The sequence below is a fragment of the Pan troglodytes genome, chromosome 18, assembly GCF_028858775.2.
Source record: "Pan troglodytes isolate AG18354 chromosome 18, NHGRI_mPanTro3-v2.0_pri, whole genome shotgun sequence".
NCBI classification, from domain to species: Eukaryota; Metazoa; Chordata; class Mammalia; order Primates; family Hominidae; genus Pan; species Pan troglodytes.
Window position 1 is genome coordinate 87,283,604 of NC_072416.2, and position 13,027 is coordinate 87,296,630.

The following is a 13,027-nucleotide window of genomic DNA, read 5'->3' on the forward strand; positions in this document are numbered from 1 at the left end:
CTCTAGAGGTTGCAACCACAGTGTTGTGGGGCTGCAGCCTCATCTGAAGCTTGACCAGAGCTGAAAGAGCTGCTTCCAAGGCAGCGTCTGCTCTTCACCATGTAGGCCTCTCCACACGCCTGCTTGAGTGACCTCATGATGCAGCAGCCACCTCCCTGAGTGTGTGGTACAACAGGCAGCAAGGAGGAAGCTGAACCACCCCCCCAGAAGTCACACACAGCCATCCCTTCAGCCTCCTGTTGCCAACACAGGGCAGCCCCATTCAGTATGGGACAGACACCAGGAGGCAGGGTCCCCCAGGGCCATCCTGGAGGCCAGCAGCCACGGGCAGGGTCAACCTAGACTCGCCTGACCCCATCGCGGGGCCCTGGGCCTCCACCTTGAGTGGCTGCTGACGAGCAAATCATATATGGGTCCTTCCAGGGGGATCCCTTCCTCCCACCACCACCACTCCCCGGTCAGCTTTCCGCAGAGCCTGCAGTGGGAGGGCAGTGCGTTCACAGCTCACAGAAGCACCTTTGTGAGCAAACACTGCCAGGCAGATCCGTGTTTTCCTTTAATCAAATGAAAAGGTGTGACCCACACGCCCCCAGCAGTTTCCAGGGGGCTCATTCAGGGAGATGTGGACGGAATCCGTGGCGGGGTGGTGATTCCCACCCAGCCTCTGCCAGTTTCCAGGGGGCTCCATTAAGCTGCAGGTATGAATGGAATGGGGAGGGCGATTCCCACCCAGCCTCTGCCAGTTTCCAGGGGGCTCCATTAAGCTGGAGGTATGAATGGAATGGGGGGGGGCGATTCCCACCCAGCCTCTGCCAGTTTCCAGGGGGCTCCATTAGGCCAGAGGTGTGAACGGAATCAGGGAAGGAGGGTGACTGAGTCAGGGAGCGGGGGAGATTGGATCTGGGAGGGGATGATTGAATCGGGGAAGGGAGTGGTGACTGGGTCAGGGAGGAGGGTGGTGATTCCCACCCAACCTGTGCCAGTTTCCAGGGGGCCCCATTAAACCGGAGGTGTGAACGGAATCAGGGCGGGAGTGACTGAATCAGGGAGGGGGGTTGGATCAGGGAGGGGGTGACTGAACAGGGAGGGGGGTTGGATCAGGGAGGGGGTGACTGAATCAGGGAGGGGGTTTGGATCAGGGAGGGGTGATTGAATCAGGGAGGGGGTTTGGATCAGGGAGTGGGGCGACTGAATCAGGGAGGGGTGGTGTTTGCATCAGGGAGCTGGGGGTTTGTGATTCCCACCTGGCCTCTGCCAGTTTCCAGGGGCCTCCAGCTGGGAGGATTTCCTCCGGGAAAGGCTGGGGGTGGACGGGGGCACCTTGGGGCAGGCTGAGCTATGCCCACATTGTCAGGCAAGGAGGTATGGCTGGCTCCTGGAAGGGTCCACGGAAACCACGCACCTCTTGCAGAGGCTGCAGCGGCTGCAGACGCCGTCTGCTCACCGGAGAAACATCCGTTCCGTGAGCATCTGCTTCAGGGGCTGGGGATGGAGATGCTAAAAATGACAGGAGCGAGAAAGAGTAGCAGTTAATATTCACCGACAGCCTCAGTGGTCTGGCTCTCGACTCCTCACCGCACTCCTGAGGTAGGAGCTGTTACTACCCCCTCGTAGTTGCAGGGGAGGGGCAACCCGGAGGAGGAACACAGGGAGCACCCGGCTGGAAGCAGGAGCGGGCTGAGCCGTAAGGACCAAGACATGCAGCATCTCACCCATTCGGGGGCTCCCCCGCCCAAGGCCCCTCCCCAGGGCACTTCTCCTCTGAGGATCGGATCCTGAACTCACAGAACAGGCGAGAGGGCCACAGAGAGCCCCGGGAGCAGTGAGTCCCTGGGGCTCCTAGACCTCCCTAGCTCAAAGCCCTTTCACGTGGGGGCCAGCTCCCCGCCAAGCCAAGGCCCGGAGGCTGCAGTGGGCAGTGCCACAAGGCTGAGCTGGGAGCCAGGCAAGAGCTCTCTTTGGAGGCAGCTGCACCCCCTTCCATGGGGTCCTGCAGACCTTCTTTCCGCAGAGTTGGGGATCCCAGTGCACAGATAACTTCGTGTGCTGATTTTTAAGTTTCAGGTTCTCATTCAACGTAAGACCGTCATATACAATTCCCACGTTTCTATTTGGCGTCATGATTAATGGCTGCAGAGCCGCTCTTATTTGGCCATCTCCCGATTCACTAAAGTCTGTGCTGGGATATCCAGGCTGTTTCCTGATTTGTGGCTGCTGTAAACCACCCTGGCACAAACATCATTGAGGATCCACCTTTGCAGATCATTTGTTCTTTATGAAGGAGTTGGTCTGGTGTTGCATGCAGAAAAGTTTGGTTTTCAGCAGAGGGGGGTGTCATTTGTTCATTGAATCTCACAGCGATGCAAAGAGAGGCATGTCTGGAGGCAGGGGTGGGGGTAAAGGACGCCAAATTCTGGTTTCAAATCCCAGCTCGGCCGCTTTCTAGGTACGTAAGCATGGACATGTGACATCACTTCCCCGAGCCTCAGTTTCCTCATTCGTAAAACGGCACAATGCAATCCTTTGCCCAAGAGTCATTGCCACTGCCCTCAGCGCCCAGCTCCATGCACCGCAGAGAGGGGCCCTGGCGCTCGTCTCTAAAGTCCTGACCGTGTGCTCCTGCAGCACTCTTGTGCTTATCACCACATGGCACATATTTCTCCTCCCACCTGCACCCTCGTGCTGGGAACGTGCCTGAGGGCACATTTGCACCTGCACAGACACTCCTGCCAGCGAGTCTCCTGAAAGGCAGGAGGCCAGGAGAGGCCGTGGGGGTGCTCCGTGTCTGGTATTAGACAGTAGCAGCTGGTGGCATGATGATAAGGCTTGGCCCATGGAGAGTCATCTTGTTCCTCTCCATGACATGCACCTGCTGGAAGGCGACTTCCCGGAATCCTCTTGGTTTGTTTAGGGAACAGGGGCAAGAATCCAGCTGAAAGTGGCCGAGTTCACGTGGTCACCTGGAATGTTTCCTTTCCTCTTCCTCTAAAAACTATTTCATAGTGTAGTTTAACTTTTATACTTATCAGTTATACGTCCACAAAGTTTAAAGAACTACCCTCCCCTTCTTGCTCACCAGAGGTGAACCTTTGTTCTGATTCTCTTGGTGTTTACCCCCTGGAGGTTCCTGTGGTCTCCTGCCAGGCCTGCCCAGGCCACACCACACACCTTCCACCCCGGGTCCCTCCCGTCGTCTGTGATAAACTCGTTCGATCAGCGGCAGTTTTGCATGCTGATGGTTACACTGTAGATGTTGAAATGATCGTAGTTTAGTAAATGCTATGGACAGCGGAGCCTCCTATAGCAACATGATCATGTGGCCTTTGCTGGCAAACACATCTTCCTGTGTTCCCAGTGTTTAATCTCTGCCTTATTTTTCTTGATTAGTTTTCTATGTATTGATCATCTATCCCTAAACTTTGCTTGCATTGTTCAAGTCTCCTCTCAACATGGTAAACACACAGGACACTCTGTCCACCATCTTCCCGGGGGGGACCTGCCCCTGCCTGCCAGGCCAGGACTCCCGGGAGTCACAGGAAACAAGGCCAGAGGGGAGGAGGGCGGGACTCGGGGACCTGGTGGCCACAACAGGGCTTGGGCAGGACCCCCTGTGGGTTCTGAGCAGGATCCCACTCAGGTTTTAATGGGGCTACTCCAGCCACTGTTGGGTTCTTCATGAATCCAGTGAGGACTCCTTTAGGAAACAAGGCTTTCCTGGTCTGGGTGGTTACAGCAGAGCTGGTAGGACAGTCTCTGACAGAATTTGCAGGAGAAACCAGTAGGACTCAATGTGGTGTGGGAAGGAAGCAGGGAGCCATAGACTGAACCCCAGGATCGAGGGTGAGATGCAAAGTGTGAGGGTGGGGGCGCTGCTGCGGGGGAGACCTGAGCTCCTCTGGGGCCACATCGGGGTCTGATGTCTCTTGGATGTCCCAGTGAGATGCCAGGTGGGCACTTAGGACCCTCCCTGTCCCCATGTTCTAAACTACATTGACGTCGTCTGCCTGGTTGGTGCGGCCACTTTCACTCCCTGCGCTGGATGTTCTGCAGCCCTTCGTCTGCTAATGTCCATGAGTTTACCATGCTGGGTGCTCTGTGGCCCTTCGTTCTGCTAACGTCCAGGAATTCACCATGCTGGGCACTCTGCGGCCCTTCGTCTGCTAATGTCCATGAGTTTACCTGACAGCTGACTTCTCTCTGTTTTCTCTGCCGTCCCTTCCTGAAACTACCGTATTTAGCATATTGGATGCCTGCCTGAGCCCACTGATTTTTTTATCTTTCCTCTCCTGTTTTTCATCTCTTGGTCTTTCTGTTCTGTTTCTAGGAGGCGTCCTTTAGCCCTTCCCTTAGGGTTTTTGCTCAGGCTGTTGTATTCTGACCCCTCCAGCCCCCCTTTATGTTACTGGAACGCTCTTTCTCGGGGCATCTCGCTCTGGACTCATGGGGGCTGTCGCTTCCCTTGTTTCCCTGAGGGTATTAACAGGGGGTGGTTTTGGGGGTCTCTTCACTCTGCACAGCCTGGCTGCCTGCAGTTGTTCTGCTGGTTGTTTCAGCCCACGCCTCTCTGGCTAGAGGCTGTCCTCCAATGTCTGCTAATCCCTGACTGCTCCTGCTTCCCACCTGCCACTATGATGCTGACCAGAGCCGAGGCACGGATGGGACCCCTGCTCATAGGATGACTGGGCCATTTCTCGGAGACTGCACCCTCCCCCCACTGCCACCCTCACAGAGCCATAGCCAAGGACCACGGGAGCTGTCACCCTGTCCCAAGTCCTGTCTCTAGGTGGGTGACGCAGCCTGAGCTCTTCAACTTCCCAGGGATAGAAATTTGCGCACACACGTCCTGGGGCTGAATCCCGATGTTAGACGCCCTCCTTACTCTTCCTACTGCCCTCGTTGGAAACACCATTCAGCCTGCTGAGTCCTGGCAACAGACAGAATTCTGACACCAGATCAAGCCTGTCCCAGTGGCAGAGGGTTGGACTTGCTTTTTCTGTAGGATACCCTAGCAGGGTGGCAACCAGGGGCAGAGGGTTGGACTTGCTTTTTCTGCATGATACCTAGCAGGGTGGCAACCAGAGGCACTAGAAGTTTGGGTTTGTTCTCCCACGCTCTGTGTTACAAACTTCCCCCAGATCCAGCTCCTTCCTCCCAGGAAAACCATCCTCGGGCTCCTGAAGTGCCCTTTCCTGAGCCTTCCAAGGACACAACTGCTGCCCCAGCAATCATCACAAGAGAGGAAGATGGGCATGGAAAATAATACACTTACAAAAAAACAGTGTGCAAGGTTCTGCAGATAATTTTTTTTTTTTTTTGAGACAGTCTCACTCTGCTGCCAAGGCTGGAGTGCAGTGGCGCAATCTCAGCTCACTGCAATCTCCACCTCCCAGGCTCAAGAGATTCTCCTGCCTCAGCCTCCCGAGTAACTGGGATTACAGGCACCCGCCACCACGCCCGGCTAATTTTTGTATTTTTAGGAGAGACGGGGTTTCACCATGTTGGTCAGGCTGGTCTTGAACTCCTGACCTCGTGATCTGCCTACCTCGGCCTCCTAAAGTGCTGGGATTACAGGCGTGAGCCATCACACCAGGACGGTTCTGCAGATAATTTGTACTACTGTTTGCCAGTACACGTCTTTGTGTTATTAGTATTTATTTTAGGGGAAAAACCCTCACATTTCAGCCAACTGGACTTTGTGTTTGGCTTTAAATGTTTTCCGCCACTGTCCATCCAACAGTCTCGCTTCATATTCGTATCCTGGTTCCCAAGTCCCGTCGAGGAGAGAGTCTCAAATGCGGTCCGTTTAAAATCACCCAAGAAATACAAAAATTAGACAGGCATGATGGCGGGCGCCTGTAGTCCCAGCTAATTGGGAGGTTGAGGCAGGAGAATCACTTGAACCCGGGAGGCGGAGGTTGCGGTGAGCCGAGATCACACCACTGCACTCTAGTCTGGGCGACAGAGCGAGACTCCATCTCAAAATAATAATAATAATAAGAAGAAAAAGTAACAACAATAATAATAATAATAAAATCACCCAGGAGCTCAGCGTGCAGACCCCCAGCCGCAAAGCCCAGAGAGCCCCTTTGGGAGGACGGGGCGAGGCCCAGCAATCCGCGTTGGGAGTGGTCCCGCGCGCCGTTCTGATCCGGGCAGCCCTGGGCTAGCGGAGACCACGGCGCCTTGCCACGGCCACGGCTCACGAGACGCCCGCGGCCCCGACCCCGCCACGACGGGACAGGCGGGACAGGGGAACACGCGCGCCCGGAACCCGCCGCCACGGCGCCGCGCCGGGGGGACGCGCTTGGGCGACGGACGCGCCGCGCCGGGGAAGCTGTTGGGCGCCGGAAGCGGTCCGGCCCGACTCACGACCCCGCGGGACCTGGCCGGAACCCGGCCCGACCCCGGCGCGCGCGCGGCGGAGGACGAGGAAGAGTTGTAGCGAGGCAGATCCTGCCCCGTGGCCGCGGCCGTCTCGTAGGTGCGGGCGGCGGGGCCCACGGGACCGCGGCGGGGTCGGCCGGGCGCAGAGCTCTCGGGGGCGTGGGCTCCGGCGCCCGCCCCTGGGCCGCAGCTGGGCTTGAGCCGTGGCCCGTGGCGCGGTCGCTTCCCCGCGAGCCGCCTGGGGCCGGGCGTCGGCCTTCCCGGGACGCCGAGCCTCTCGTGTCCGGCGGGGAGCGGGGCCCCCGCGCGGGGTGCGGGGAGAGAAGCTGTGCGGACGCCGGGCCGGGTGATACCGTCGAGCCGGCGGGGTCCGTGTTCAGGCATCCTCAGAACCAATCGTGTTTGGTTGTGTTTGGAATAAATTCACTTCCATTTCTCATTGGGCTTCAGAAGTCACCCTTGAAGTACTCCCCGTTTTAGTTGTTTGCTGCGTGCACCTTGCTGGGCGCGTGGGGCACAGGTTCACAGCCGGCCTAGCCCCTGAGGGCATGTAGATCTATGAGCAAACAATGGAGACGTGCGGCCGTGAAGTATTTGGAAGGTACTGCAGGCAGCGCATTCCCTGGAGAGAGGGAAGGTTTAAAGGGGTGAGGCCCGGCGCAGTCAGGAGTTGATGTTGCTGTCCTGAGTCTAAATTCCACCAGGCAGGCCAGGTGCAGTGGCTCATGCCTGTAATCCCAGCGCTTTGGGCAGCAGAGGCAGGAGGATCACTTGTGGCCAGGAGTTCAAAACCAGCCTGGGCAACATGGTGAGACCCCTGTCTCTACAAAAAATGTAAAAATTAGCTGGGTGTGGTGGCGTACACCTGCACTTCCAGCTACTGGTTAGGCTGAGGCACGAGGATCTCTTGAGCCCAGGAATCGGAGGCTGCAGTGAGCCATGACAGCACCATTGCACTCCAGCCTAGGCGGCAGAGCAAGACACTGTCTCAATAAATAATAAAACTGAAAAAGAAGAGGTGATATTTGAACTGGGCTTGGAAGAATGATTAGGAATTTGCCAGAAAGGGAACACGTTTAGAGATAGGAACACGAATTGTGTCTGGGGCATAGTTGTTGCTTTCCCAGCCTGGGAGGACAGACATTCATGTTAGGGCCCAAGGCTGAGACCTTGTTGAGGAGGGGGTTCACATGGTGGACCCAGGAGCACGGGTGTTACTACCGGTGGACCCTGGGGACCCTGGGAGCTTTGTAGCGTGAAGCCTGGCTCAGGCTGGTGTCCTCTCCGCAGGTGTTGGGGGACATAAGATGAGGCTTCCCTTGCTCTTGCTCCTTTGGCTCTGAACCATCTCCTCAAGGCAGACAGAAATGGTGGATTGAACTGTGGGCTTGGGATAGTTGTAAGTGTCACCTTTCCAGATGGCATTTTTAAAATAGTATTTTTCTTCCTAAAATGGGTATGGGTTTCAAGTGTATTTTTCCTTTTTGGTTTTTTTTATTTGAATGTACTGCTCATGAATGCAATGTGAATGTCTGTTACTTAAAAATGTAATTTTGAAAACAACCCCCCAAACCACAGGTGTGATGCTGAAACGCATCCTGCCCCGAAGGCCGAGCACAGCCCTCCTCTGCCCCACACCCTCATCAGGGCAGCCGACAGGAGGAAGTGCCGGCATCCACTTCAAACACAAGGTCTGGCGGGGTGGGGGGGTCAGGTGTGGTGGTGAACAGGTCAGGTGTCGTTTTATTCATGTTGAAAGCAGCCCTTCATTTGAATGCGAGTGTCGTTCTCATCTAGTAATTTTTGTTGCGAGGCTCCATGGGGAGCACCCTGCTGAGCACGGCGTGGCGGTTTGTCTTCTGCCTGGCCTGTGCCAGGCCATTCGTACATTCTCACGTGAAGCCTGTGAGGCAGGTCTTGTTACTCTGCCATCTTAGCGGTGGGAAGTGAAGGGCTAGGCCAGTGAGGGAATGAGGACAAAGGCAGCGGCCGTTCAAGTCGAAGCCTGTGGTGACTAACTCTGCCATTAACCAGCACTCCAGTTAGGAGGGAAAAGATGCATCCCGCTGCGCTGCATGTGTGTTCCCGAGAAGCCCCAGTGCCTTAGTGGTCTGATCTCAGAACTTGATGGCTAGAACACCGAGAGGTCCTGCCTCCCTCCCCGAGGGCTGGAGAGCCGCTGTTTTCAGTGGTTCCAGTACGCCTTCACCAAGGAGGCTGTCCTGGCTCAGGCACCTTTCTCAGCTTCTGACTAGAGTCCTTGCCCAGCCACGTGGTGACGCCGCTGACCTCGGGGTAGCAGGGGTATGAAGCTGGCTGATGAGGGTGGAAGCCCCTGACTGAACTGCATTTGTCTGGTGGGCAGTGTCCCTCCACACTGTGCTCCTGGTGGTGATGGGGCGCCCCACGGTAGAAGGGGTCCCAGTGGTTGAAAGGTGAGGTTCTCTCTGAGGGAGCTGGGGTGCCTCTGGACCGGGAGGTGTGCAGGAAGACCGCGCACGGCCATCTGCCCTGAGTGGGCTCTGTCTGCGTGGTCGAGGCAGGCTCTGATCCGATGACCGTGAAGATTCAGCCTCTGTGCTGTGCAAGAGAACTGATGACTGGGCACTTCATTGTCCCAAGCCTGAGGGACTGAAAAGCTGGTTTGATGGGGCTGGTTCCGTTTTCCACATGCTTGGTGGGAGAATAAATCAGCACCTCGTTGGAGGGGACTTTGTCAGTATTTCTCAAAATTAAAAATGACCCAGCATTGTCACTTCCCGGCATCTGTGCCCTAGACACCCCGAGTGAACACAGCCGTAGGTGCCAGGACTCCCGCCTTCCCTCGGCCGACTCTGGCTGGGCCAGGCCCTTCTCACCCTCCATAGGAAGCCTCCCCACCAGGCCCCCGTCCGTTCCTCCTGCCCGTGGCCTCTCCTCATAGCGCGTGGGCTCTCTGGGAGCTGGGACCATGTCACACGGGGCCAGTCACATCTGTCACCTCCCAGGGGTTGGTGGCAGGAGTGCCCACCCACAGGCAGCGCTCTGGATTCCGCGCAGGAGAACAGCAGTTTCTTCTCAGCCTGCACTTTGAGTTTGCCCAGCCCAGCTGTGCACATCAGCATCACCAGCTCTGCTGAGCTGTGGGTTTTGTGGGGAATCCACTCTTATTCTTCCGTGGCTTCGCCCTGCGGGGTGACCCAGGAATTTGTAGAAATGCCAAAAGGGGGGCTGTGCTCTGGTAGTGTGTGCTGTGTGTGCTCAGCGTGTGGTTAGCGTGTGCTCAGCGTGTGGTTAGTGTGTGCTCAGCGTGTGGTTAGCGTGTGCACAGCACGAGCTTGAACTCGCTTCGTCGGAACTCGCTTCTTTGTGGTCTGCAGAAACCTTTTCTGAGCAGCAGCTTTAGTTAGAGGAAAGCCGTCATCCCCCTTTTATGTGCTTCTGTCATATTGAGAAACAGCTACACACAATGACAGGCACCTTCTATATTGAGTGAGTGTCGACGGCCGCCCTAGTGCTCCGCTCCTTAGCACCCCAGAAAGCACCGTCCCCTGCTCCGTGCACCCCAGACACTCCCTGTGGCTCTCAGCAGTGGAAGTCTGGCCTCGGGGCCGTAACCCAGAGCACGCAGTGCCCAGTCGGTTTTCTGTGTGTGGATTCTCGTTTCTGTGCCCTCACACCTGTAAAGCAGTGCAGGATTGGTTGGAAGTGAGGAAGGAAGCATGATGGGGCCGCCCTGGTTTGCTGCTTTCTGAAGCTGGCACAGCCCACGTGCCAATCTCGTGTCTTGTGTCTGGTCAAGCCTAGTTGTTTTCTTGCCATTCTCTGGGTTTCTCTATGGTAGCAGAGTCCAGGTGTGTGGGCGGACCAGCCACTGCCCTGCCTCTGAACAGCTGTGGAGGGCTTCTAGAACATGGGTGCCTCGAGTCAGGAGATGATGTGGCCTGCAGGACTGACCATTTGGTAGGATTCAGAGAAGACTCACACAGGACGTCCAAGCAGCCCGCGGAGCTGTGCTGAGGTTCAGGGCCCTGTGTGGCTCGTTTTCCTCCTGCCTGGGCCAGAGGCAGGAGATCCCTCTGCTGGCTGGGACAGGGGACTTCATTAAGAGCCCCAGGCTACCTGGGAGGCGGAGCTTGCAGTGAGCCGAGATCGTGCCACTGCACTCCAGCCTGGGCGACAGAGCACAGAGTGAGACTCCGTCTTAAAAAAAAACAAAAGAGCCCCAGGCTAGTGGGGAAACCAGACACCCAAATCAAACAAGCAAAAACCAAGGCCAGTAGTTGAGGGTCTCAAGCACAAAACATACTTTGGCTCTGACGATTTTCATTGTCATGAAGTTTGTTTTGTTAGACAACTATGAAGTGTTGTGACAGTTTCAAACTAAGAGCAGAAAACAAAACTGTTTAGTACAAACCGCAGACAATAACACGGTAGCTTTCCCCTCGCAAGTTAATGAAAGAGATGTGCTGGAGAGAGAGAACCTGCTAAACATGGGCACAGATCCCACAGAGGGGGCGTGGTGTGTGGGAGGAGACTCGACAGGGTCATGGGGTCACTGCTGCCCGTTGTCGGGAGATAAGGCTCACAGCTTTATTTGATAATGTTGTCTTTAGCTTGTAAATGAACATGCTTCCCTTCCCCCATTGAGTGTTGAGTGTTGTGCCTGTGGGAAGCGTTATACACACAGCCTGGGACCTCAGCACAGATGCCCGTTGACAGGTGTCCTCACCGGCCTTCCGGGTTCCAGCACCAGGCCTGGTGCCTGCCCCAGGAGGATGAGCATTTGCAGTGCCTTCCACCTGCTGAAGCAGCTGTGCCTGCCGCTCTTGTGAACTGCGAACTTCCCCTTACCACCTCTCTCTGGCTCGGGAGCTGGGTGAGTTTGAACTTGGCCTCCTTTGCTTTTCTGTGTGTGAACAAGTAGTTGCCTTGTTTGTTTACTGAACAGAGTGTGGTTGAGGCAAAATGCTGAGATGAAACCTAACCTAATATGTGTGTATTAGACGGTAGCATCATTGTCAAAATAATACTTGTTCAAAGTCCCTGAAAACCAAACGGACAACTTGACTACGCTTCGGCCACAGGCCTGGGACGCTGTCAGACCGAGGACCACTGAGTGCCCAGTGGCAGCAGAGCCCAGAGGGTGCTTCCCCCAGGAAGGGAGGCAGACCAGCCTATTCTTACTTCAGGGGCTGAAGTAGGGACAGCACAGTGCCTGAAGGAGCTGTAAAGCTGGGGGCTTGAAACTAGAGCAAGCGACTGTTGTTTACTCCAGCAGGCCGCTTCCGCGCTGGGAAGGAAACATGATCAGTTCTGATGGTCGTAAAGAGCCTGAGAAAGCAGATTGTCCCATGCCCTCGTGAGTCGAGCAAAGCTTTGATTATAAAGGGCCAGGGATGCAGGAGCCTCGTGGAGAGTGCCACCCCTTCTTCTCGCTCTGGAATGCGGGGGCTGTGCCCCTGGCCTGTGTCCGCATCCTGGGGCGGTGTCCCGTGGGCAGTGTCCTCTGGCTGCAGAATGCATGTTGCAGAATTGGACCAGCCCTCACACGTCAGGAGCGTTGGGCCCACAGGCGGAGGCACCCTGGCTTCTTCTCGGTCTCCTTTCTCTGAATGAAGAATTCCAGCGGACGGCGGGCCCGCGCGACCCCTCCCAGGGAGCCCTCGCTTCCTGCTGATTTATTTGTTATTTAGTAGTTAAGTTTTTTGGGGGAAAGGAGAGAATTATAGTTCAACCTAAAACACATTTTCTAGCCCTGTGAATTGCCTGATTTAAAGCTTGGCTTGGCTGGGTGCAGTGGCTCACACCTGTAATTTTAACACTTTGGGAGGCCAAGGTGAGTGGATCACTGGAGGTCAGGAGTTGGAGACCAGTCTGGTCAACATGGTGAACCCATCGTCTCTACTAACAATACAAAAATTAGCCAGGCGTGGTGGTGCGCACCTATAATCCCAGCTAGTCAGGAGGCTGAGGCAGGAGAATCACTTGAACCCAGGAGGCGGAGGTTACAGTAAGCCCAGATCACACTGCTGTACTCCAGCCTGGGTGACAGACCAAGACTGCATCTTAGATAGATAGATAGATAGATAGATAGATAGATAGATAGATAGAGCAGGTGAGACTCCATCCCAGATAGATAATAGAGAGAGAGAGAGAAAGGAAAAAAAGGTGAGAGAGAGGAGAGAGAGAAAAGAAAAGAAGGAAAAAAGCATGGCTTACACCTGCCATAACCCTAGGACTTTGGACCAGCCTGGGCAATACAGTGAGACCTTGTCTCTACCAAAAAAAAAAAAAAAAAAAAGCTGGGTGTGGTATCACATGCCTGTGGGCCCAGCTACTCGGAAGGCTGAGGCCACAGGATGGCATGAGCCCAGGAAGTCGAGGCTGCATTGAGCCATGATTGCATCACTACACTCCAGCCTGGGCGACACAGCAAGACCCTGTCTCAAAAAAAAAAAAAAAAAAAAAAAAACGAACCTTGGCACCTCACCACATTTCCACTGTGCACCAGTGTGGGAAGGGTCTGAGAGAGGCAGCGCTGTGTCTGCCCCGGGGGCGGGGTCTCCAGGCCGTGCCTGTTGTGAGCGGGGGCTGTGCTGAGCTCTTCTCTGCACTTCCCCCTCTCACGGGTGGTTTTCCAGGCTCAGGATTCTAAAACCCA

At 55.6% G+C, this 13,027-nt stretch overlaps 1 protein-coding gene across 36 annotated transcripts in view; it reads left to right on the forward strand.

Annotated features, from left to right (window-relative positions):
* The first annotated feature begins 562 nt into the window (after positions 1 to 562).
* ACSF3 (acyl-CoA synthetase family member 3) overlaps positions 563 to 13,027 on the forward strand; it is a 71,429-nt gene continuing 58,964 nt past the window's right edge. For 4 of the 36 annotated variants that reach the window (XR_010152698.1, XR_010152701.1, XR_010152699.1 and 1 more), the window contains exons 1-2: positions 7,003 to 7,192; positions 11,086 to 11,242. Coding sequence is in view for 8 of the 36 variants with exons in the window: in XM_054669618.2 (XP_054525593.1) it covers positions 7,110 to 7,192; positions 11,086 to 11,242 (240 nt within the window). In the remaining 28 variants the exon portion in view is untranslated. Of the gene's footprint in view, positions 699 to 6,304; positions 6,482 to 6,987; positions 7,193 to 11,085; positions 11,243 to 13,027 lie in introns of those variants that run through there. The other 32 variants (XM_016930399.4, XM_016930404.4, XM_054669612.2 and 29 more) reach the window with 22 other exon arrangements.